This window comes from Melanaphis sacchari, unplaced genomic scaffold (genome assembly GCF_002803265.2).
Source record: "Melanaphis sacchari strain LSU unplaced genomic scaffold, SCAv2.0 Contig0_pilon_pilon, whole genome shotgun sequence".
Classification (NCBI taxonomy): Eukaryota; Metazoa; Arthropoda; class Insecta; order Hemiptera; family Aphididae; genus Melanaphis; species Melanaphis sacchari.
In genome coordinates, this window is record NW_020270366.1 from 16,756,443 (window position 1) to 16,780,164 (window position 23,722).

Consider the following 23,722-nt stretch of genomic DNA (forward strand, 5'->3'; position numbering starts at 1 on the left):
TTATAATTTCTATACGTATTATACCATTTATATTGCATAGAAATCTAATATCAATAATATTTCCTAATTCTAAGGTTTAAATCTGATCATCTTAATAATTATTTTTTCCTACCTTACATTTTGAAATAATATTTTAGATGGCTAAACTTATTGACGTATTTTTTTATTTTTATAGTCCCATCACTGGTTAATATATTTTAATAATAATTTTGTTTTCACATGTATGATACTAGCTTTTGGCTTATAATTTATTAACTAAACAAATATTAATTTTATTGTTCCTTTAAATTATTTATATATTTTAGATTAAAGTTCTAAAATGTTTGACCTTAGTAATAATTTTAAAAAAATAGTGTACTTGTAATTTCAAAATATATAGCGGTTTAAATTTTTGATTCTAAAAAAAAATTGAAAAAGTATTAATGAACATTTGATTAAAAATTTTACGTGATCAACTTTAAAAGATCAAAAGGTATTGATAACTGTTTCAATATTAAAAAATTGTTTACTAAATAATTAAAAGTTGATGATAAAATGAACAATTATTTTGAAGAGATGCGTTTTATTATAATTTGTAATAAAATTTATTGAGATTGTTAAAAAATGTTATAAATTTTTCTGGAATTTTCCAAAAAATAGAGTATCTATTGGAATACATCAGTATTAGTAGATGTAGGTAATATCTTCAGCACATTATTTTTCAATTAATCTCTAAAAATTCTTTATTTAACATGATTCTATCAAATTCTGCATTTATGTTTATTCAAAATCATAATATCCAGCGCGAAGCTAAGTAAAAAAAAAAAAATAGCATAGTAGACACGAACGTATAATTACAGGATCCTGAGTTTTACCATTGAAAACCCGTCTTAATTTATGTTAATCTTTTGTCCAGCCCTTTAGGTCGAACGGCTGAACATATAATGTTGTATGATGTATCAATCGATCAGAATTATTGTGCAGATGGGAACAGGGGAACTCGCATACAGATTGGTTAAATGGTTTACAAGTTACAAGATAACAATTGATAAAAACAAACCATTACCATTTTGTATTTTCGACTCGTGTAGTAAACTAGTAAGAGAGATTTGGCGTTGGCTGTTTCGACATATTTTTAATTATTTCTTTCTTACTATTATAATAATAATTATTATTATTTCTATACGTGGATAACGTGTTTCCGGAAGAATTTGAGGTTAGCCGTTTTGGCAACATAACGATTTTCTGCTTTGTATATTCTTATTTTCCATTTAGATACATAATTATTATATTTTATTTATTTTCTTTATAATACCTAATGGCTTTAACTTATAAAAAAGATAATAAAAAAAAAAAAGAGGAAAATAAGTATGAAATTTTTAAGGAACGTACGTACATTGTTGAAAAAAATAAATGATTAAAAATATTGATAATAATAAGCCTAGGTTACATAAAGACCTACAAAAAATTAAAAGAACAAAAACAAAAATATTTCCGTTTTACGGTAATACAGAAAAATGAATAAATAAACTTATGAGCAAATTAAAAACGCCTTTGTCTGAGTCTTGAATAACTGCCAATAAAATATTTAAATGAATATTAAAACATGGATAATAAAATGTTTTTATTTATAAAAAAACGTTTAAAAAACTTATTCGTGTAATAAATAAAAAAATCAATCATACAGCTGTTATACCAAATTATGACCAATTAGATAACTTTTATTAGATTTATTTTTGGTAAATCCATGTATACTAAACATACAGAACCGTATTTTTTCGACACAGCTTATAAGCCATTACCTGCCAAATGTAATATAAAACTAAGAGTTAAATAAAAGTGGAAAAATTATGAATCTATTCCAACCAATTACTGTAGATTTTCCTGATACAGCATGGGATTGCAATGACATTTTATGAAATTTAAATTGCAGTTATACTGTTCCTAGGGTATTAAAAATTATGAAATCTATTAAATTCAGATCTAAATGAGTTTCCAAATAAAATAAAAAATATTGATTTATGCACCAGTCAAGTTCGAAATCCGTTTAAATTGGGTCATATTTTGTCATGTTATACCGGTAACTGTTCTTCAATTTTGTTGTTTCTCGATATCCTAGCACCTCATTTTTCAAACATTCGAGAAATTATTTCATGTTTGTATAAAATGCGCAATACACAAAAAAAAGTCGAAATTGATAGTGCTATTTATAATTCAAATATACATATTTTAACTGAAATAGAAAACCAATCAAAAACGTTCAGGAATTTCTTTGATTTTGATAATTTTAACTTTAAAAACGAAGATGAAATTGTTTCTTTTTATTCTCATTCATTCAGTTCGTTCTACAAACGAGTGTAGCCAATGTAGGATACGCCTATAAATATTTGTATGTTATGCCATAAAATGTGTAACTGATATAAATAAAATTCAAAAACATCCTACATAATAACGAGCATTGGGATAATCTGATTGAATTTATACAAGAACACAATTTACCCTATGACCAATACATATATTTGTAATTACTGTTTGAAAATATTTCGGTTAAACTGTTTCCATCCCCATGTATCCTTAATGATCAATTTTTTCAGGAGGTATCACAGGTGATATCAGTTATAAATGATTTTGAAAGAATATTGATATGAGCCAAAATATTTCAGGTCGTTGTCAAAATGAGTCTGTAGCTCGTCCGAAACAACCGAAGAATGTTTATTGACAAAGTAATAGGCAGAGTTTTTCATTTGCCTTTGCCTATTGAAGAAACGTTAAAAAAATTATCTAAACGTCCTAAACCCAATCTATAGGTGAACATAAATTATACCTACATTCTTGTACGTAGCCTTTCAACAAAAAAAAAAAATTATGGGAAGACATGGTCAATGTACAACTTGTTTCTAATGCTTTGTTATGGCTTAAACAAAATAATTCATTTTACATAGATATTATAATTTCGAGTTTGAATGACTTTCAAAATGAAATATTAAATACGAAAATTGCTTATCTAGTATTCAAAATGGAGAGTAACGGTGAAAACGTTGAAGTAAACAAAATAGTACGCCAAGACAAAGAAATCGAAGATGTTGAAATTGTCCAAGCTATGCTAACTCAGAAAGAATCAATAGATAAGTATTATGATTTATGAACAATATATACATTAAAGAACCCCATAAAAATGATAAAGCTACTGATTTATATCAAATGCTAAAAATAGATGCGAATCCAATTGATCAACGTGATTTGCAGTTAGACTTGAAGCGTTTTTCTGTTTTGTTTCCATATGGAAAAAATGGCCAATATACCAAAAAATCAATTAAACTAATACCTAACGAATATATAAAATCACGACTATTGTCTATAAATCCAATATTTCGAACAGATAAACCAAAATGTATTTTACTTATTGCACGACATAAACATTAGGGCTTTGAAGGCTGGCATTTATCAAAAACTAAATACTTCCAAATCTAAAGAAAATTTAAAGTCTTTTGAATGTTTAAAATTACTTAATAATAAAGAATTAGAAGGAAATTTAACCACTATATTCACTAGATTAAGAAACACCAGCCAATATTGGCTAGGTCCAAGGTCAGACATTAAAACTATGTTCACATGGTACGGACCAGTTATACGTTCTTTCTTACATTAAGTCTTGCAGAATATAATTGGTAGAGACTGGATTCATATTTAAGACAAGTAAATAATACAACAGAAGTAGGAAGTAGGGTAATAGCACTTATTGTATTTGATACTATTTCAACATCATAATTCATAGACTACGAGTTTAAAGGTATGCTAGATTTTTTCACATCCAAATATGGACCATTAGGTGTTATCACACATTATGTGTGGTGACAAGAGTATCAAAATCGAGGATTACAGCATTTTCATGATCTTATTTGGATAGAAGGAGCTTCTATTTTGGGCGTTGCGACCAATGAAGAAATTACCAATTTTATTGCCAGTAAAATAACTTGTAGAAAACCTGATAAAAATACGTTTCCCCAATTATCCGAGCATGTAGATTTATATCAGACTCACAGGCATGCGAAATAAAAATACTAAAAAAGATGTTGTAAATTTGGATTCCCAAGAACTATCACAGATCAATTTACGATTCAAGATGTTGCAACGTCCATTGCAGGCCGAAGAAACCTTAAAATTAAAATCCGGCTTTATGATATACCACGCAATGAAAACGAAACCTATATAAATGACTATAATCCTGCTATTCTGTTAGGAAATTTGGACATTCAATTCATTGGGGAAAAATCATGCGCTCTCAGTTCATACATTAAAAATATCAGACAAAACCCGAGAAATCTTATGCCGCACAATCGTTTGAAGTAATAAACAACACTAAATCATTAAGTTCAAAATTGTGAATGTGGTTTTATGTTCTCTAAATAATAGAGAATGTGGTGCCTTGGAGGTAAGCGATACATTACTTGGAATTCCATTGTATGAGACAGATACAAATACAACAATTAAATGGTTAGATATGAGTACCAATAGAAACAGAAAACTTAAATCCGAAGAAGAAATAGAGAAGTTAGATAAACAATCTACTGATTTATTTTATCCTTCATTGGTGGATACTCATTACCCAAATAGACCATCTGAAATGGAAAATATTAGTTTATTTGATTTTGTAAGTAAATATGATATTGTTAAAAAAAAACCATTAAACAAAGAACTCAAGTGTTATAAATACCCTGGTTTTAGATTTATAAAAGAACGAATACATTCTTATTTAATCAAACATCCCATGTATAATATAAAATTAGAACCAGAAAAGTACTTTCATTCGTTACTATAATGTTATTTAAACCTTGGAGAAATGAAACAGAATGACTTGGTAATAGCAATTACTTACTTTGAACAGTTTATGTTATATAAAAACCAAATAGAATCGGCTTTAGATTATCATAAGCGCTTGCAATATATTCGAAAGTCTAAGGATGATTTAAATACAATAATTGAAGAACTGAAAAATAAAGAATCATCAAATATGTTAGACGATTTCAATGATGAATTTCAATTAAATGAACTAGAAGAAGCTATAGAAGAGTTACAAAAAAACAGATACGTTAAAGAAGATGTTGAAACATTAGTGTCAAACTCAAATACGAATCAAAAACGAGTGTTTGAATTCATAAAATATGGACTAACGTGTGAAAATGGTTTACCAATACGACATTTTGTTTCAGGAGTAAGAGGTACAGGAAAATCTTTTTTAATTAAAACTATTAAAGCCTTTGTAGTAAAAGAACTTAACAAAAATGTAGCTGTTACAGCTCTAACAGGAATTTCTGCATACAATATACATGGAATGACTACCTATGCATCGGCTATTACAGTTACCAGTAGAACACGGACACACACCATCATACAGACCTCTATCTAACAATGCTTTTAAATTAATTCGCGAAACAATGAAAAATGTCATAATAGTTATAGTTGATGAGATAAGTATGGCATCTAACGTAATATTACTGTATATACACCCATCTAAGACTTAGTGAAATATTTGATACGAGTAATAATTGTGATGATGGCTGGTTCGGTAAAATTTATATTATAATGTTTGGTGATCTATTTCAATTACCTCCTGTAAATGAAGGATCCCCATTTCTTCCATTATCAATAAATCACTCCGATAAATATATCAATGCGTTAGGCACTATAAATTTGTGGAAAACATTATTTACATAATATGATGAATTAACTGAGAATATGAGGCAAAAAAGTGATCCAGAGTATGCTATTATATTAGATAGAATTCGAATTAACACAAAAACCCCATATGATATAAAAACAATAAATAAGCAGAAAATAAATTTAAATCTAAAGACATCATGGTCCGTTTATGACTCAAGCACATTACACATCAATTATTAAACATAATAATTAATGAGTTAGATGCAACGATATGTCTACAAGTATTGAACGCTGGCCTCGAGGTGGTAAAGATGTTTACATTATAGTTAAGGAAAAAAAATTAGTCAGGAGGCCAGCGATCCCTGCAGATTATTAACTCAAAACATTAAAAAATATATAAAAAAAAAAATACATAATTAACAAAAAAAAAAGTTGATATCTCACCAAAAACACTTCGTTATAACTCCGTGTAAAAAAATAGCTAAGATAAAAAAAAAAAAAAAAAATTAGGAATGATTAAATCTTTAAAATATGTACGTGATATAATATGAAAACTAAGTAAAATGTAATTTTATAATATTACAAATACCTAAGATCAATATTGTAATGTTAAAATATACTTAGTCAACATATTGTTTATACAGTATTAATTATGAAAAATACCATAGTGGTTACTTATTTGTATTTATTTAAGTATACTTATACGTCTGCTAAATAGTTAAACAATATGTTGACTAAGTATTTAACATTACAATATTGATCTTAGGTATATGTAATAGGTACAGTAGAAGCCGCTTATTAGAAACACGGATAATTGATACAATCGTGTTATTGAAACAAAATGTCTCGGGACGGATCGGACGTATATTAGAACATTGAAAATAAATCAGATTATTGAAACATCACATCGGTTATTTGAAACAATTGGGAAAAGGTCAGTTGACATATACACCGATTATCCGGCGATAACCAATGTACTTCAATCTTATCTTTGCTGTCGTTACGTTTATTTTTACTGTAATTAATTGTGAGAATGCTCTTTTTGTACTTACCGGTCGTACCATTTGTAGTTTAGCTTTAACGTGCGTATGTAAAGATTATTAGTGTTTCCTTTTTCTAAAAATCTAAAAATGTCTAAACGCTAATATTTTAGCCAATTTTCATGCGACCAATCATGGTTTAAAACTCATCAGACCGATTTGCTAGCCCAATACACACCCTCTGATATTTTTAATGCAGACAAGACTGGGATTTATTTTAAAGCTCTACCTGAACACACATACGCACTCAAAATAAGTGACAAAGCCAAAGGGGCAATATTACTCGTATGAAAATATGGTCATGGAGTTACTCGATGCAAAAAAACAAATTACGATTGATAAATATTTTAAATAATATCGTAAAATATACACATTTGTGCATACTTTTTTAAATTATACAATATAGGTACATTCATAAATGCATATTTTTTTCGCGTACCTACCTATTATTCATTTTTTTTTTTTCAATCGCTTATTGGAAACAATCGGTTAATTGACACAATTCACCTTGGTCCTAAAGTGTTTCTAATAAGCGGCTTTTACTGTATTATAAAATGGCATTTTACTTAGTTTCCATATTATATCACGTATTTTAAAGATTTAATCATTCCTAAATCCTAATCTTTTTTTTTAGCTTTTTTTTACACGGAGTTATAAGTTTATAACGAAGTGTTTTTGGTGAGATTTATATTACTGTATGCGGTCTGTATGAGTATTTTTTGTCAGTTTTATTGATTAAAATACTATTTATTATAATTTTAATCAGTATTAATATTAAACATTTTATTGGTATAGTATTTTTCTTTGATTAAAAAAGTATAGAAAAAAAATATTTAATTGATTATACTAATCAATTTCATTTTCAAGCCACAAACATGAAATTATCATTGTGAGAACTTACATAGACCATTTAATATTTATTTATCTTGTTCCATATATTTATACTGTGAAAATGATAAACATACAATTTCTAAACTCGTGAACATTTAACAGTTAAAAGGTTTGACCGCAAAATGGCCTATTTTTAGATAAGATTTAAATCTTATTTTCTATATATAACCAGAGAATTAAAATGACAATTTATTTAAAATATCTTCAGTAACACTTAGCAAATTCAACTGGAATAAAAATCAATATGGATTTTTTTTCATTAGCTTTGATGCCAAATAACGAGAATGCGTGCATGCAATTGTATCACCATGAAGATGTTTTATGTTCCAAATGTGGTTTCAAAATAACTTTATTTGTGAAAAAGACTTTACGCCTTACCATGGCTGTTCTAGATATTGATTATGGAGCATTTATTAGACGACCAATGGACTGGGGATCTGAACGTGAGACACCTCCAATTGTGTTAAACAACAGATATAAATTTACTTTAAAAATGAATATAATAAAATTACCTACAGAAAAACAAGAGGTATCATCTACAGAAAAACAAGAGGTATCATCTACAGAAAAACAAAAGGTATCACTTACAGAAAAACAAAAGGTATCACCTACAGAAAAACAAGAGGTATCATGTACAGAAAAACAAGAGGTAATAATATGTCATTTATATGAAGGTAATAAATACCAAAAAAATATAGATGTGCAATTAGATTCTGGATTAACTGTTGAGTTTTCTTGTCAACAAACATGTAGCATACATCTTATTGGCTATTACTTGAATTGAAAATCATGTTGTATAAATTGTTTAATTATTATATTATTAATAATATACAGCAATGGAAGCTGTTTGATGTATACTTTTAATAAAATTATTAAAAAACATAAACTAATAATTTCTTTTTTTTTCATTAATCTTATTTAAGTTCAGCAACTACGGCTATTAGTCGTGGATAGGAACAGTAAGTTTTTTGTGTAAGGTTTATTTGGAAAGTTTGGTTAGCACGGTTGGAACACGTGTGTATACCATAGATTTGTCACTAAGAACTTGGGTAGTCACCCATCTAAGAGCTAGCGACACTGGCTGATGTTTGACCTCAGAATACATTAGTGACTGAGGTCAACCACCATGCCACACCGGGCCACAATAAAATAATAATCGTTTATCATATTATAATAACTAAATTTTGATATACCAATTTGTGCTTTCAGTTCTTTTCAGTCTAATAATATACTAATATTGTATAAAACTGATTTGATATTCTGTCTAACTTATATCATATTCTTTTTTTTTTTTTTTTAATTGTCAGTAATATATTTATATACATTAACATTATTTTACATCAATCAACATTTTAATATTAGTTTGAATAAATGTATTTATTTTTTTTGTATTAAATGTATTATATAGTAGAGTATAACAAAAGCTAATAGTAAAAACAATCAGTAAAAGACCAATTGAACTAAAATTTGATGGAGTATACCACATCTAACATGCAACTAAGACTAAATGTCAAAGGATAAAAAGAGTGGAATGGTAAAACAGTGTATGCTAGGGAAAGACGAAAGGCAGTGCTGGTAGTGATTTATTACTAAGACTCTTGGAGAGTCGTAAGGCTAACAAAGAAGAGAGTAATATAAATAAATGTTTAAACCTCTATATTATAAAAATAAAATAGTTATTAAGTGTATAATGTTGTTTTTACAATTAATTAAGGTAAACAGAAATCAAGTTATACATAAAATACGAATTAAAATATACCATTAAGTGATTCTTCCATGAACTTTGAATAAAGTAACATAAATTTGGCAACAAATGCTTCTAAATGAAACATGGTTTTATTTCCTTTCAATAAACTATGTTCATAAAATGATGCGATTTCAACAATATCATGTTTCAACGAAATATCACAGTTTTTCACCAACTCTTTAAGTAAAAACTGAAAAGTAAAATATTAGTATAATAACTATTTAAAATAATAGTATAATCTGATTTTATTTACTTTAAAAATCACATTTGTTGGAATGCCATGAACAATCAGTTCATAAAGCATCGATCGAACTTCAAGCAATTTTCCAGGTGTTTGTTGGCTCAATATTTGTTTTGCGGTATCACCAATATAAAGTTGCCAATCTGGTACAACAACACTTTGTTTTACATCAAAAGGATATCTATTATTTAAAAATAAATTAAATAAATTATAAACGCACACTACTAAATATTTAAAAATTAAATAATATATATGTAAATACTAACTGTTTTACTTTACTAGCTTCTAACATTAATATTGCTCGCCTTAAGTTCCGTTCACAATTTTGAGAGATAATTAAAGCTAACTCATCTGGTAATGTTAATCCTTCTTTTTTGCAAATCATCTATAAATATTGTAAAATAATAACAATGATTTGTAACACATTTAAGAAACAAATAAATAAAATGTATATGTTAATTTTATTAAAGACAAAAAATTAATAGTTCATATTATCAATTATTTGAATAATGAAAGACACGAATAAGATTTATTAATAACAATATTATAGTAAAATATATTTAAGTAGCTAAGAATACTGAAATATATAGTCATTTCAATACGATATTGGTCTATAACTAGTAGAATGTAAAATTGTTAACAGAAAAAACCAGGCTAGCCCATTGCATTTTTATAATCAGGTAGACAAGTTACCACTTTGCGTTCTTATCCCACTCTACCATAAAAAATGTCAATGTTTTTACAATTCATTATATTCATTAAATATATTAAAGAACTTAAGTATATTTTTTACTTATTTTAGTAATTGAGTATTGTTTTTTTTACTTTTAAAATTTTACAAATATCTTCATAAGTGGGAGCTGGGACACGCACTGCTAAACATCTACTACGTATGGCTGGAATCACTTGACCAATGGAATTGGCACACAAAATAATACGACAAGTAGCCATATATTTTTCCATTGTTCGTCGTAAAGCTTGTTGAGCTTCTTTAGTAAGCCTGTCCACTTCAGTTAATAAGATAACTATAACATAAATATAAAAAGTAAAAAAAACCAAAAAATGAAAATGTCTATCTGGAGTTAATGGTTTTACCTTTAAAATGCCGTTGCTTAGTTGAATCTAATTGATGGGTTTGTGCAACAGTTTTAATGAGTTCCATAATAACAATGCGGTCATACATACCAGCATCACTAGCATTTACTTCTATGTGATAATTGCTAGCCACAGTCATTATTTCAAATTTCTTATTTGAAGGAGTCTATAGAAAAAAAATTAAGTAATTAATCAATTAATGGATGACAAATTTATATTGGTTTTATACCATGAAATTCATATGTTCAGTACGTAATCTTTCAACACCAGGACCATATAGTTGTCGTAATAATGCTAATATGCGAGTCTTTTTTCCAGCACCATTAGGTCCATAAAACAGTAGATGTGGAAAATCACCTTGATTTACCTACAAAATAATTTTACAAAAGTGTTGCAAACTATTTATATACAATACAAATTAATAAATCTACTACATAATAAGTATACTAACTAGGTTTGTTAAATGTTGAGCTTGATCCAGGTGGTAATCAACTTTTTGTAAAGAATTAGGTCGGTATTTATCAGCCCACAGACTCATTTTAATTTTAAATCAAGAAATTTAAAAATTTAATAAATAAGAGGAACAACTACAGTTTAAAGAAATTCGAAAGAAAAAACGTTGACACTACTAAGCAGTAAACTACAACACTAAAATCACAGATACATCAGAAACGATGATCGACGAACGAAATAACGTGTTTAGTGTACTAGTGCAAAATATTAAAAATATTATCAAGTACTAAGTATTAAGTAGTTATTAACACCAAGTACCTACTGACTACTGAATACTGATCTTAAAATGTAAGCTATTTACTATTTAGCTATAGTACCACAGGGCACAAATTTATTGTTATTACTTATTTGTTTTATTTAATTTGTTATAGAACTTTACGAGTACCATAAGTTATCAATTATTATCAATTGTTGCTGTACACATTTGGCGGGAACGGAACAGTATATAATATAATTTGATAAATTGGGGAAAAATAATTGTTAAAAAGACATTTTAAGTTTTCAAAAGTGGACAACTTGTTTACTGTATTAGTCGAATTATTATAGGTTATGACGTTATGTATTTTATGCCTTTATGGTAAAAACACTAAAAACTAAAAATTTCTTTATAGAATAGTTATGAGCTATGGCTCTAATCTGAAGTCGAATTTAAGTTTTGTTTCGTGTATCGTTTTATGCGAAATTAATTCGTAAGTATATTGTTTATTTTGTTTTGATGTTTTATTGTAAACCTTAATCGTATATTAATGATCGTGTTAAATTTTTTTCGTTGTCTCGGGTATTAATTTATTTCCAGGTTAAAACACTTGGTTATGAATTATGATAATTTAAATCATAAATAATAATGCTAATTTTTATTATGCATTTTAATTTATCAAACTTTAATTTTAGAAATTAAAAACTCAAACTTGACGTCTCAGGTAGTTAGGTTATTTAATTTATGTTATACATTTTATTTGCTATGTATAATCAATAATTGATCACAATATTATCTTATTGTTCTTTTTATATTTGTTTAATATTAATTAACTTTATTTGAAGTAATCACAATAACTATTTAAATTTAAATTGTTTTAAAACTTTGATAATATCAAGTACTAGGGATTTAAATGGATATTTGTGTACTTAGTGTATTTTAAATATTTTTTGTAGGTCAAGATGCAAATTTTTGTTAAAACCCTTACGGGTAAAACAATAACCCTTGAGGTTGAATCGTCAGATTCTATTGAAAATGTAAAATCAAAAATCCAAGATAAAGAAGGTAAGATTTAATATTAATTTTTAAATCCTCAAATTTTTAATTATGTATTAACCATTTGATTAATACTGTATATAATATAGCACCAAAATATGTTGACATTCTGCTGTCATCAATATGTTTTATTATTTATAGCATATACAATGGAAATTTTCGAAATAAACAATATTTTAAATAAAATGTGACCTGCTTTTTTTAAAAAATTTACTTTTAAGCTAGTAATACATTAAATATTCATAACTAATTTACTATTTATTTAACATTCAATTTTAATACATTAAAATTAAATTAAAATTGTGTGATTTAAATTAATTTATTTAAAATGTCTGTTATGATAAGATTATCTTCTAGAATAAATATTTATAATATATTTTATTATTTTTATCATTATTTGATCTACTGGAAAAATTACCAATATACCACTGGAGTGTATTTGTACAAAGTTTATATTAGGTATTACTGTTTATTATTATCTTGTTTTTAAAACTATTTTTGAAAAAAACGTTATTTAAATGAATATTTAAAATCTGTACTAGGGGGTACAATAAGTAAAGGGTTTAGCATAATAATGAAGGACAGTGAATGACATGAAGGAGCTTCACATTAGAGGCACTTGAGCTTAAATAATTTCCTTAAAAGGTATGCATTAGGTATTGAGTAGGTCTCGAGGTCAATTTTGTTTGAGGCGTTTTCTGGAAGATGGTTGGAATGAAGTTGAGCGATGAGCAGTTGGGGTGGTCGGCCATTTTAGAGTATAGAATTTGACAGCTATTTGTTTGATAGTAGCAATTTTTAGCTCATTGTGAAGGGTGACATTTGTAACGTACCAGGGATCATTCATAGTCATTCGTAGACAAATGGTTTGGAAAGCTTGAATGGTTCTAGTGTTAGCTAGTTTGACTGAACCCCAGAGGGCGATTCCGTAGGACCAAATAGAAAGGAGTAAACTCTTATATACTTAATAGAAGATGGGTAGAGGTACGCATTTTTGATTTCAGGAATGGTCTTAAAATATTTAGACAGCTATTCAGTTGTTTACGTTTATTTTTGAGGTGAGGGCCTCAGATGAGTCTTTTGTTGAAGACTAGACCGAGGTGTTTTACTTCACTAGTCTGAGGTATGATTTCATTGTTAAATGTTAAGGAGGATGGTACTCCCGGGCAAAGTGGAAATGTGACATGAGCAGATTTGGAGTTGTTGTCTTTGATTTTCCAAGATTTGAACTAGTTGAAAAGGATGTCCGAGTGGTTTTACAATTGGAGATTTGCTTCAATGAGGTCGTAGCTGGAAAAAAGTATGACTGTGTTCTTAGCATAGGTCCTGATAAGGGTATTGTCTAAGGTTGGGATGTCTGCTGTAAATAAAGTAAAGAGGAAAGAAGCGATGTCACTATCTTGTTTTTAAAACTTATAATTCATAATTTAGGAATTCCCCCGGATCAACAACGTCTTATTTTTGCTGGTAAACAATTGGAAGATGGTCGCACACTATCTGATTACAATATACAGAAAGAGTCAACACTACATTTAGTACTCCGTTTAAGAGGTGGCGCTAAAAAACGCAAGAAGAAAAATTATTCCACCCCAAAAAAAATCAAACACAAAAAGAAGAAGATTAAGTTAGGGATTCTTAAATTTTATAAGGTAAGAATAATAATTATTGTGTTCTAAATTTGGAATGTAACTTATATAATTATTATTTATAGGTTGATGAAAATGGAAAAGTACATAGGTTGAGGAAAGAATGTACTGCTGAAAACTGTGGGCCTGGAGTATTCATGGCTGAGATGTCCAACAGATTCTACTGTGGAAAGTGCAGTTCTACCATACCTAAATAAATTGTTTTAATTTTAAGTACAATACAGTTTATTTTAAAAAAGTCTTGCATTTTTCATCAATAGTATTTTAACAAAAAACTTTTTTCGAGTGGATGCCTTGCCATCATATTTTAATTAAATCATTAAATGCTAGGTTTTCCAATTTATATAATGGATACAGTCTTATTGCATAAAAATATTAAGTAACATTTTTTTAAATTAAGTAGATAATAACTACAGTATTTTAGTAACAACACTAGCATACACACTATAGGTAAATTAAATCATAACATACATTATGTATAAATAATATTTAATATATATAAACAAAAATATTTGGTTTCTGCTGTTTCTTCAACTAAATCTCTTCATTAAAAAAAAAAAAAATGAAGGCCATAAACATACATAGTAACATATTTACTTAGTTTGACTAGATTACTAGTGTGCAATTTTTAAAAATATAAAATTCTTAAATACTTAATATATCATATTGAAAAGTTCTTAAAAATTATGTGTAGTTATCATTTCAGATATTTTAAGTACTTCTTTAAACATTCACATCAATTTTCATTTTACTATGTTCGTTCTTGCTGAATCATAATGTACTATTTTGAACATTTAAATGTTAATATAAGTTGATTGTACCACTTGATTGTCTGGTAAACTAATTAAGTTATGATAATACTTTGATTAAAACATTTTTTATCCACGTGTAAAATGTTTAGCTGGTTCAATAGTCATTAGTGATTTAATATTATTTATTAAATCTGAGAAATTTGGACGTTTGCCCGCTACATATTCCCAACAAGGCCGCATAAGTTTGTTATATATCTCAATGGTGCATGGTGGACATGATGGGCATTGTAATCTGTGACCTTCTTCCAAAACCCTTATTAGTTTTTCAACATCTAACCTTTCTTCTAATTTGGAGACTACATTTGGTTCTTTACCCAAGGAAAAAATTTCAAAAAGTAATACACCATATGCCCAAATATCAGTTTTAGGAGAAAATTTTCCATACAATATAGCCTCTGGAGCATGCCTAGAAGTAAAAAATTAAAGATTTAATATCAATATTTTAATGATATTGTTACAAAACTCACCATTTTAAAGGCAAATCTCGCATTGTTTGTAAGTAATAATATTTTTCATCGGGTAAAAATTGAGCTAGACCAAAATCAGAAATTTTTACAGTTGTTGGGCTTGATACCAAAATATTCCTTGTAGCTAAATCTCGATGTATTATATTTAAACTTCCTAAGTATTCCATTCCCTAAAATAAATTATACTTAAAATACATTTTTATTCTAATGTTATTACTTATTACTGATATTTTTAAAGTATTTTTTATGAATATACTTAACAATGCTTAGTACATTAAAATATGTAATATAGTATAGCAAAAATTGGAATATTAGTATTTAATTTAAAATTACTTGAGCAATATCCAAAGAGTATTTCAATAATCTATTAGTTTCCTCCATAAGTTCATCTTCATGTAATCGCAAGTAACTACTTAATGAACCAAGTTCAATATATTCCATTACAAGCATTAAATTTGGTTCTTCTAATACACCCTCAATTTTAACAATATTTGGATGACTGAGTCCCTAAATTAAAATTCAAACAACATAAATACAACATATTTATCAAGTGATTTAAGTATTATTTACCTCTATAATTCCAATTTCTCTTTGAAAATCTTCAGTTTGGAATGATCTTTTCATATGTTTCACTGCTACTTTTTTGGTTTTATTGTCACTATATTCTAACAATCCTTCTAATACAACTCCATAAAATCCCTAATAAACATTAATAATTATTAGGATTTTTGCTATCGTACGGTGATGGAAAAAAAACAGTTATATGAACACATTAATTTTTTAAGTACTACACATAAATGAATTCAATTTTTAAAAAATAAATTTGTATGATTTAAATTCTTATTTTTTATAACCACGAATGTTTTTGATTTATTCATTGAAAAGTTGGCCTTTATACACTAAATGTTAATTTTATAACTGATCTTTTATATTTACGTCATAGTAGATGATTTCGTACAAGTATACTGTACATGACTGAGATGTTTTCATAACAATGGCAGACTGAACTTCGATTTTAAATTACACAACTTTATATTTAATTATTTACCACCACCACCCTACAATATATTCTAATGTACATTATTTAACTTACACAAAAGTTATCATCTAAATAAAATGTGGCTGAAAAAGGTCAAGCTATAGGAAGTCTTTAGCTAGACTTCACCGCCCATTTTAAAAGTTCACGTAGCTACGGCAAAATTAATTTTTTCAGCCCACCACTGTCTGTAGATCTACATGTTTTTATTAAATAGTAGTTCATTATACTAATTAAGATATAATATATTTAAATATAATACAAGTACTGTTAGATTTATACAAATCTGATTGATTCATTCAAATGTAATTCTTATAATTTTTTTTTGTAATGTAGTGAACATACCCTATGTTATCAACTGTATGATAATAAATACTAAATTTTAAGAAAATGAACTTATTATAATTTCAAAAAAATAAACCTTCCCATCGCAGTATGGTATTATGCATTTGTTAACACTAAATTTTAAACTAAGAATATTTACTTGTCCTATAACTTGCTGTAAAGTTAATGTAGCATTATTGAATTGATATGATTTTTTTTGGCAGTTCATAGCACACTGCAAATTATTCTTTATCTCTTCTTGTGACGTAAGCTGCACAATAAATATTTTTTGTTTAAAATTCTTAGCTTTATACAATGATTTATATTATTTAACTCATTATTGATATCACGATAAGTAAAATTTTGAGAATCATTAGCTTTTTTTAGTCGGTTAGTATATTATATTATTCAATTTCTTTGGGACTTTCAACATACCTTCAATTGACAAGTTTTCAAGTATAATTTTGTAAATATAAAAAATATTTTAAATATTTCTTTATAACTTATTGACTATTGACTTGCAATAATTAGTATTCATAAAGTGAACACTGAGCACTTGAACATCACTTCATACACAAACATATTCTATTATTCTATACCAGTGGTCGGCAACCCATGGCCCGCAAAGCAATTTTTAATGGCTCGCACAAAGGTGTTTAATTTTTTTTAATAATTTTTATTCAATTCAATTTTTTCTTAAATACATTTTTTTCCAGTAACATTTGTGTTTTTTTACTCTCATATTTCTATGTAAAATAATTAAATATAATAACAATACAATTATAAGTATTATATCATAATAAGTAATTTTTTTTTTAATGTGGCCCCCCCCCTCTTGATAAACAATTGAAAAAAAATATGGCCTACATGGTTAAAAATATTGCCGACCCCTGTTCTGTAGCAATGATCAAAATACATCTGACCATTTGAGCTAAGATGAATTTTATAATACATAATAATAATATTTTGTATTTTACAAGTTAACATTTTTTTTTTAATGTGGTTTTTAGTTTTTATTATTATTTTATGTATATATTTTAACAAAAAAATTATATTATCTTTTAAAAGACGATAAAAATAAATATTTTGGTAATGGTTTCAATGTTCTATGATTTAATACATAATAATAATTAATAAATAAAAAAACAATAAAGTGAATGCAACACTGATTCAATACCAATAATGAGTTAAAATTTGTTTTAATTAATTATTCTAATATTGAGAGTAAATATTATAGTGTTTATTTTATTTATTAAAAATTAGTATTTATTTACCTGCTCCATGAATTGATTAAAACTTGTGTTGGTAGATGCAATCATAGGATTTTCATTTTGATAACTTCTTCCATCATCCTAAAAATGAATAAAACAATAGTTTTTAAATTTACAAATTTTAAAAGATTAATAACTCTACAACATAATTACATACAGGATTAGAATTAAAATCAATAAAATCTGATTTTGTTTCACTACCCGAAAAAGAGCTTGATACAGTATCCAAAAATGTTTCGACTAGGAAAAAATAAATCATACATTAAATGTAGTTAATATTACAATACAATAAATGTATATTATGAAATGTACCAAAGTTATTATTAATATACAGTGTTCAATAAGCTTGGAAACATTCATTAGACTAATTGAAACTGATAAAAAAATTATATAATAAAATCATAAACCTTATAAGGTCTACAGATATAATTATATAATTAATGAAATTATTAAATATTTTACATTAGAAATATATGACAATTTTATATGTGATTGCTTCATGTAGATATTAAAATATACATACTGTAATTAAAAGTATCTAAACTTATTGAACACTTGGTTTAATATATACTTGTATTTTTTAGGAATTAATTGCAAAACCCTTTATTCTACATATTATTCATTTGTAAATAGACCTATTGTTAAAAGAATTTCTTTATTCTACACATAAAATAATCATGAACATAAAATTTATATCTCACTTGTGTAATTTGAAGTACAATAAATTGTTGCATCAGAGCAAGTAACATCATCACAGTATATTTCTTCTTTTTTTAATGGTGTATATTCATGTTGTGGGCTAGCATAAACTTTAATCATAATAAAAAAATAGTTATCATTTTGCAGAAACAGCCAAGTATATTCAAATAATACACAATTACTTTGTAACCAAATTTGTCTTAAATCTCTTAATGTTGCTTGTGGTTTTTTTCTTATAAAAGGATCACTGTCCCAACAATCAGTCATTATGTGATAAATATCATCTGTACAACAATCTGGTTTTGGCATCCTTATATTTTTTTCAAATTTCTGGTAGATAATTTTTTTTATTATTCAATATGTTGTTTATTGGTAATAAAGATAATAAATACTCACTTTTTTAAAAAACTCAACATTTTGAACATCAGGTAATATAATACCGTAGTTAAATAACTCCCACAATGTTGAACTAAAAGCCCAAATATCTGCTTGAGGAGATTTTCGGGCAAGTTCTATAGAGTTATAAAATTCTATAGGAATCCAATATAAACTAAAAAAAAAACACATATGAATAATAATACTAAATGTGTTTATTTATATACTCTAACCTCTTCTGAAATAGATTTTAACAATATTTATAAAAATATCCTAAACATTATTGAATAAAAAAATTTTTAAATACTTACTCATGGCTAGTGTAACATTTATGAATGCCTGGATCTGTAAGTTTAACGATGAAAGAATTTTTGGTATGTTCGGCTACTACAAATTTATGACATCGAATTTTTCCATGAACTAAACATGCAGTTTCCTAAAATTACATAAATAAATTAGAAACAGGAATACAACAAATCTTCAAAAAACTAATATTTATAATACTTATATTATATTATATATGTATATTTATAATATTTAATATACTAAATTAAATATAATGTTGAAATAATTATGTACATATCATAGGCCATATGGATCATTAGTTTTTTTGCGAAAAGGCTAGGCTCTTTACAATGAAAAATGTTTGTGAACTACTTATTATTTTTTAAAACAGCCTGCTGTTTTTCAGGCTCATTGCATACAGACTAATAGCAGTTAGGCCTTTTAAGAATTATAATCATTTTATGGTAATAACTCAAATACTATAGTATTACTTGTTTTATTTTATATTTATAACCATATATAACACGTAAACTGAACTATTATATGATTGTATTATAGGTATATTATTTTCTTTTTGTCTACAACTTTATCAATATTATATTTTGAATGTCTAATAGTCCACAAACTACCTTTGGAATATTGAATAAAATATAACTGCCAACTCCAATTACAACTAATTTCTTATCGCTATTTCTGTATAATTTTTTCCTGCAGTCAATATTGAAAAAGTAGATCATAGACTATTTTAGATACTCAAAATATAATATTGAAAATAATGTACTTATAATATAAATATATAATAATATAATAGTTCAGTGTTTATATGTTACATATGGTTATAAATATAAAATAAAACAAGTAATACTACAGTCAAATAGTTATTACCATAAAATGATTATAATTCTTAAAAGGCCCAACTGCTATTAGTCTGTATGCAATGAGCCTGAAAAACAGCAGACTATTTTGAAAAATAATAAGCAATTCATAAATGGGCTACCCCATTACAAAGAACCTAGACTTTTTGCAAAAATAACTAATTATCCACATGGCCTACAACATATATATTTTATAAAGTATCCGCTCAAAGAACTTACATTAAAAAAAAGTGTTTTAAATTTTTACAAAATAAAAAAAAGTTACCATATCCCATAATGCTGTAGCTATATATGTTGCAGCTTCAACTAAATTACTAAATAATATATTATCTTTATTGGTTCTCAGATATGTATCAAGGGGTCCTAATGTAAAGTATTCGCTGACTAAAGCAGTTGGTGTATCAACACATAGACCAAATAGTCTTACAATAGCACTTGAAGACACAGAACTCCATCTCTTTGATAAACTTAACAAATCCTATAAAAATTAATAATTAGTACATTTAAATGTTAATTTATTTTAATAAAACAATTTACCATTAAATGCAAATTTATATTAACATCATCCTGAAATAATTTAACAACAACAGCAGATTCATTTCTTTTAGATTTGCACCATGTAGCCACTCGAACTTTCATAAGTGATTGTGTTTTTTTTTTTGGTGAGCAAATGGCTAATGAATAATAGTTTAAGTTATTAGAGTAAGAAAGTTTTTACTGAGACTTAAGTAAATGCTTACTTTTCAATAGATGTATAGAATCACTATTAATTAGATGAGGACCAGTAATTTTATCTTCTTCATCATCATTACCTATATTATGTTTAATACTAGTGTTTTGGCATAATAATAGTTCATTCATAGCTAAAAATTAAAACATAGTAATAATATATTAAAAATTATTAAATAAATAACAAATTTTACAAGCATTTTAAGTAAATGTCTACCTTGTTAACCTATTTTATTTTGTAATCAATATAACTTACCAATATCTGATGGAAAAATGCATTCAATAAAATTCAAAGTAGTTTTATTATTTGTTATAAGTTTCCAAATAGAAGGATATTCTATTTTATCATCACCGGCGAGCTTAAAAATGCCACCTTTACTTTCTATTACATATGTCATTGGCTTCATGCTAGAATATTTGTTATTACATTATATAGTTATTTAAGTAACTTATTTATCATTATGTAATTTGTAATTATAATTCATAAACATATATGAATTTATAATGTTACCTCTGATTAACACAAACATCGATTACATAGTTATCATAATTCTTCATGCTTTGTCTAAGTATAAAACTTCCATGTTTTTTGGACATTTTTTTTTTCAAGATAGAAGTAGATTTCATTATGCTATGAAATAAAATACAATTTTAGACATTATTTGAAAATTGAAATAATATTTTCTATAGTTTAGATAATAATTTTAAAATTAACTACAATAAGTAAATTGTTAAAGAAACTTCAAACTTGTTTTAGATGTTATTATATTCTACTTAAATATTATTCAATACATAATAAATATAATTTAAAATATAAGTGCTATGATGTTTATAGTATTGATTGCATACAATATCTTAGATATAATTTTCTTTCTGTCAGTAGTATAATATTAAATTGTAATCAAAAGAATAAATACAATTTTTTTATTTTAATTTTTAATTGTTTATAATTCATTGAACTGATATTTAAATATTACAGTATTTAGCTTTGAAAATATAAAACAAGTTAATAATGACATTATAATCAATGTATTTAAGATAGAATAAATGTAATAAATAATAACATAATATACATAAAAACAGGTACCTGATTGGTCCATGAGAACGAATTGATTTAAGTTTGCTCAAAGATGGGGTATTAGTAGATGCACACAAATCAAAATTCCAATTAACCATTAAACGATAATAACCATTCAGTAATGTTATGAATGAAAACATTGTACTTGTACTTAAGAATTTTAAATGAATAGGTATACCAGTCTTTCTAGATATTTCAACAGTGCCATCATCGGTAGTTGATAGAAAACACAAATCTTCAATAGCTGCCAAATGTACCCACTGAAACAGGTGTTGGTTAAGATATTTATCTATATACACACCAATAACTTAACATACTTCTTTCCTGTTTTCAGTACACATTCTTATACCAGGCATTTCAGAATGAAATGGATTTATTCTAAATGCAACATTAACAGAACTGCCATTTTCACTGTATAAAGCCTTATATTCTTCTTCTAAATAATCTGGTGCAATAGAATTAAATTGTTCTAAATAACTTTCTTTGATGACAGGTATATAAAGTGAACCAATTGTATTGTTATTTATAAGTATTTTTAAAGTTTCTTGAACAGGTTTTTTCAAAAAAAACATGTGTTGCTTAACTACTTCTTGGGGCATAAAGTTTTTATAATTTTGTTCGACAGTTTCTCTAGATTTGTCTTCTTCTAACATAGACCTATACATATCGGCAACGCCCATACCAATGAGCTCTCGTTTGCATGTGTCATAGCACAACCCAGTAACTTTACTTTTTAATAGATCAGATTTAACTTGATAAAAATAGAAATTATAAGCATAACAATCAATCGACTTAAGTCGTTTAACATCGGGCATTTTATACCTCAACTTGTATTCATAAATGTGATGTTCGTTTTTAGCATATAATATAAACAGAGAGGGGCTCAACCACAGATTGTCGTCAGTAACGCTCAAGACTCTCAGTCCAAATAAATGTCTGGCTACCGGTCCAATATTTAACAGCTTCGAGGTCTCAATAATTACATCTTCCACAGTCGTGTTGATGGTGACAGGTATCTCGTAAGGAGTCGCATGAACAGCTACGTGCACTTTGATCGAAATGGACGAATCCATCATATTATCGTCTCGTGTTGGTTGGGCACCGGTATTATTTCCCCGCGGCTGAAAACTACGAACATTCAACAAATAACAATATTTGTTAATGAAACGCGCGCGATCAGAAGATGATAAAAAATTCGATTATTATTTAAACGAGTGAACATAAGGATGCAGATGTTCCTTTACAGTGGGGTATAATACGCGTAACAACGTATTTCCGAGAAAATCACGACAAATAATCAGAAACCGTAGACACTCATTATAAATTATAATAGTCTTGTAATCGCCAATCGACATTCGGCACATATCATTATTATTTATTACTTTTTATTATTATTTTTTTATAGTAGGCACATTTACTACTATTACAATTTACAATCATTATTATTATTTACTCACTCAACTCGGTAACCCAACCACGGGATACAGTCGTGCCGCGGTATAATAATAATAATATGTCAATACGTTGATAAGTATTAAGTAGTGTCCAATATAAATTCTCTGGAAGATTAGATCGATTGTAATGTATCATGTATATGACGTAGCCTGTTGCAGTAATGAATAAGGTGGTTTTAGCCGTTTCAGCTAAGCCCATATGGCCATATCATAAATTATTAAATTATAATAATAAATATAATAACTAAGCCC

The 23,722-nt window shown here is 26.7% G+C and overlaps 4 protein-coding genes across 4 annotated transcripts; 2 read left to right on the forward strand and 2 right to left on the reverse strand.

Moving 5' to 3' along the window:
* The first annotated feature begins 7,767 nt into the window (after positions 1-7,767).
* LOC112597011 lies at positions 7,768-8,409 on the forward strand. Its single transcript, XM_025342914.1, has one exon. The coding sequence runs from the start codon at positions 7,816-7,818 to the stop codon at positions 8,353-8,355; it is 540 nt and encodes a 179-aa protein (XP_025198699.1). The 5' UTR covers positions 7,768-7,815; the 3' UTR covers positions 8,356-8,409.
* A 582-nt stretch (positions 8,410-8,991) lies between these two features.
* LOC112592536 (replication factor C subunit 3) lies at positions 8,992-11,532 on the reverse strand. The gene is made up of 7 exons (XM_025336626.1): positions 11,106-11,532; positions 10,884-11,021; positions 10,655-10,820; positions 10,385-10,584; positions 9,826-9,944; positions 9,572-9,740; positions 8,992-9,508 (listed from the first exon to the last, which is right to left on the reverse strand). The coding sequence occupies exons 1-7, from the start codon at positions 11,190-11,192 to the stop codon at positions 9,320-9,322; spliced, it is 1,068 nt and encodes a 355-aa protein (XP_025192411.1). The 5' UTR covers positions 11,193-11,532; the 3' UTR covers positions 8,992-9,319.
* A 190-nt stretch (positions 11,533-11,722) lies between these two features.
* LOC112592543 (ubiquitin-like) lies at positions 11,723-14,303 on the forward strand. The gene is made up of 4 exons (XM_025336636.1): positions 11,723-11,856; positions 12,320-12,428; positions 13,851-14,068; positions 14,131-14,303. Exons 2-4 carry the CDS (start codon positions 12,326-12,328, stop codon positions 14,260-14,262), a joined length of 453 nt encoding a protein of 150 aa, XP_025192421.1. The 5' UTR covers positions 11,723-11,856; positions 12,320-12,325; the 3' UTR covers positions 14,263-14,303.
* A 91-nt stretch (positions 14,304-14,394) lies between these two features.
* On the reverse strand, positions 14,395-23,645 carry LOC112603573 (tyrosine-protein kinase hopscotch). Its single transcript, XM_025352211.1, has 18 exons — positions 22,334-23,645; positions 22,026-22,276; positions 21,450-21,569; positions 21,195-21,346; positions 20,950-21,072; positions 20,747-20,883; positions 20,475-20,687; positions 19,361-19,485; positions 19,071-19,224; positions 18,857-19,004; positions 18,677-18,784; positions 18,133-18,215; positions 17,979-18,056; positions 16,865-16,975; positions 15,915-16,043; positions 15,678-15,851; positions 15,345-15,514; positions 14,395-15,283 (listed from the first exon to the last, which is right to left on the reverse strand). The coding sequence occupies exons 1-18, from the start codon at positions 23,090-23,092 to the stop codon at positions 14,944-14,946; spliced, it is 3,375 nt and encodes a 1,124-aa protein (XP_025207996.1). The 5' UTR covers positions 23,093-23,645; the 3' UTR covers positions 14,395-14,943.
* Between the last annotated feature and the right edge of the window lie 77 nt (positions 23,646-23,722).

Bases quoted from the DNA above. Each gene is read 5' to 3' on its own strand.
- LOC112597011 (XM_025342914.1), top strand. From the start codon at position 7,816: ATGGATTTTTTTTCATTAGCTTTGATGCCAAATAACGAGAATGCGTGC.
- LOC112592536 (XM_025336626.1), bottom strand. From the start codon at position 11,192: ATGAGTCTGTGGGCTGATAAATACCGACCTAATTCTTTACAAAAAGTT. The intron at 11,022-11,105 runs GTTAGTATACTT...ATTATTTTGTAG, and splicing joins CTCAACATTTAACAAACCTA to GTAAATCAAGGTGATTTTCC. The intron at 9,509-9,571 runs GTAAATAAAATC...TTTACTTTTCAG, and splicing joins CAACAAATGTGATTTTTAAA to TTTTTACTTAAAGAGTTGGT.
- LOC112592543 (XM_025336636.1), top strand. From the start codon at position 12,326: ATGCAAATTTTTGTTAAAACCCTTACGGGTAAAACAATAACCCTTGAG. The intron at 12,429-13,850 runs GTAAGATTTAAT...TTCATAATTTAG, and splicing joins AAAAATCCAAGATAAAGAAG to GAATTCCCCCGGATCAACAA. The intron at 14,069-14,130 runs GTAAGAATAATA...TATTATTTATAG, and splicing joins GGATTCTTAAATTTTATAAG to GTTGATGAAAATGGAAAAGT.
- LOC112603573 (XM_025352211.1), bottom strand. From the start codon at position 23,092: ATGATGGATTCGTCCATTTCGATCAAAGTGCACGTAGCTGTTCATGCG. The intron at 21,073-21,194 runs GTAAGTTATATT...TTTAATTTTTAG, and splicing joins CATTTTTCCATCAGATATTG to CTATGAATGAACTATTATTA. The intron at 20,884-20,949 runs GTAAGCATTTAC...ATTATTCATTAG, and splicing joins TTCTATACATCTATTGAAAA to CCATTTGCTCACCAAAAAAA.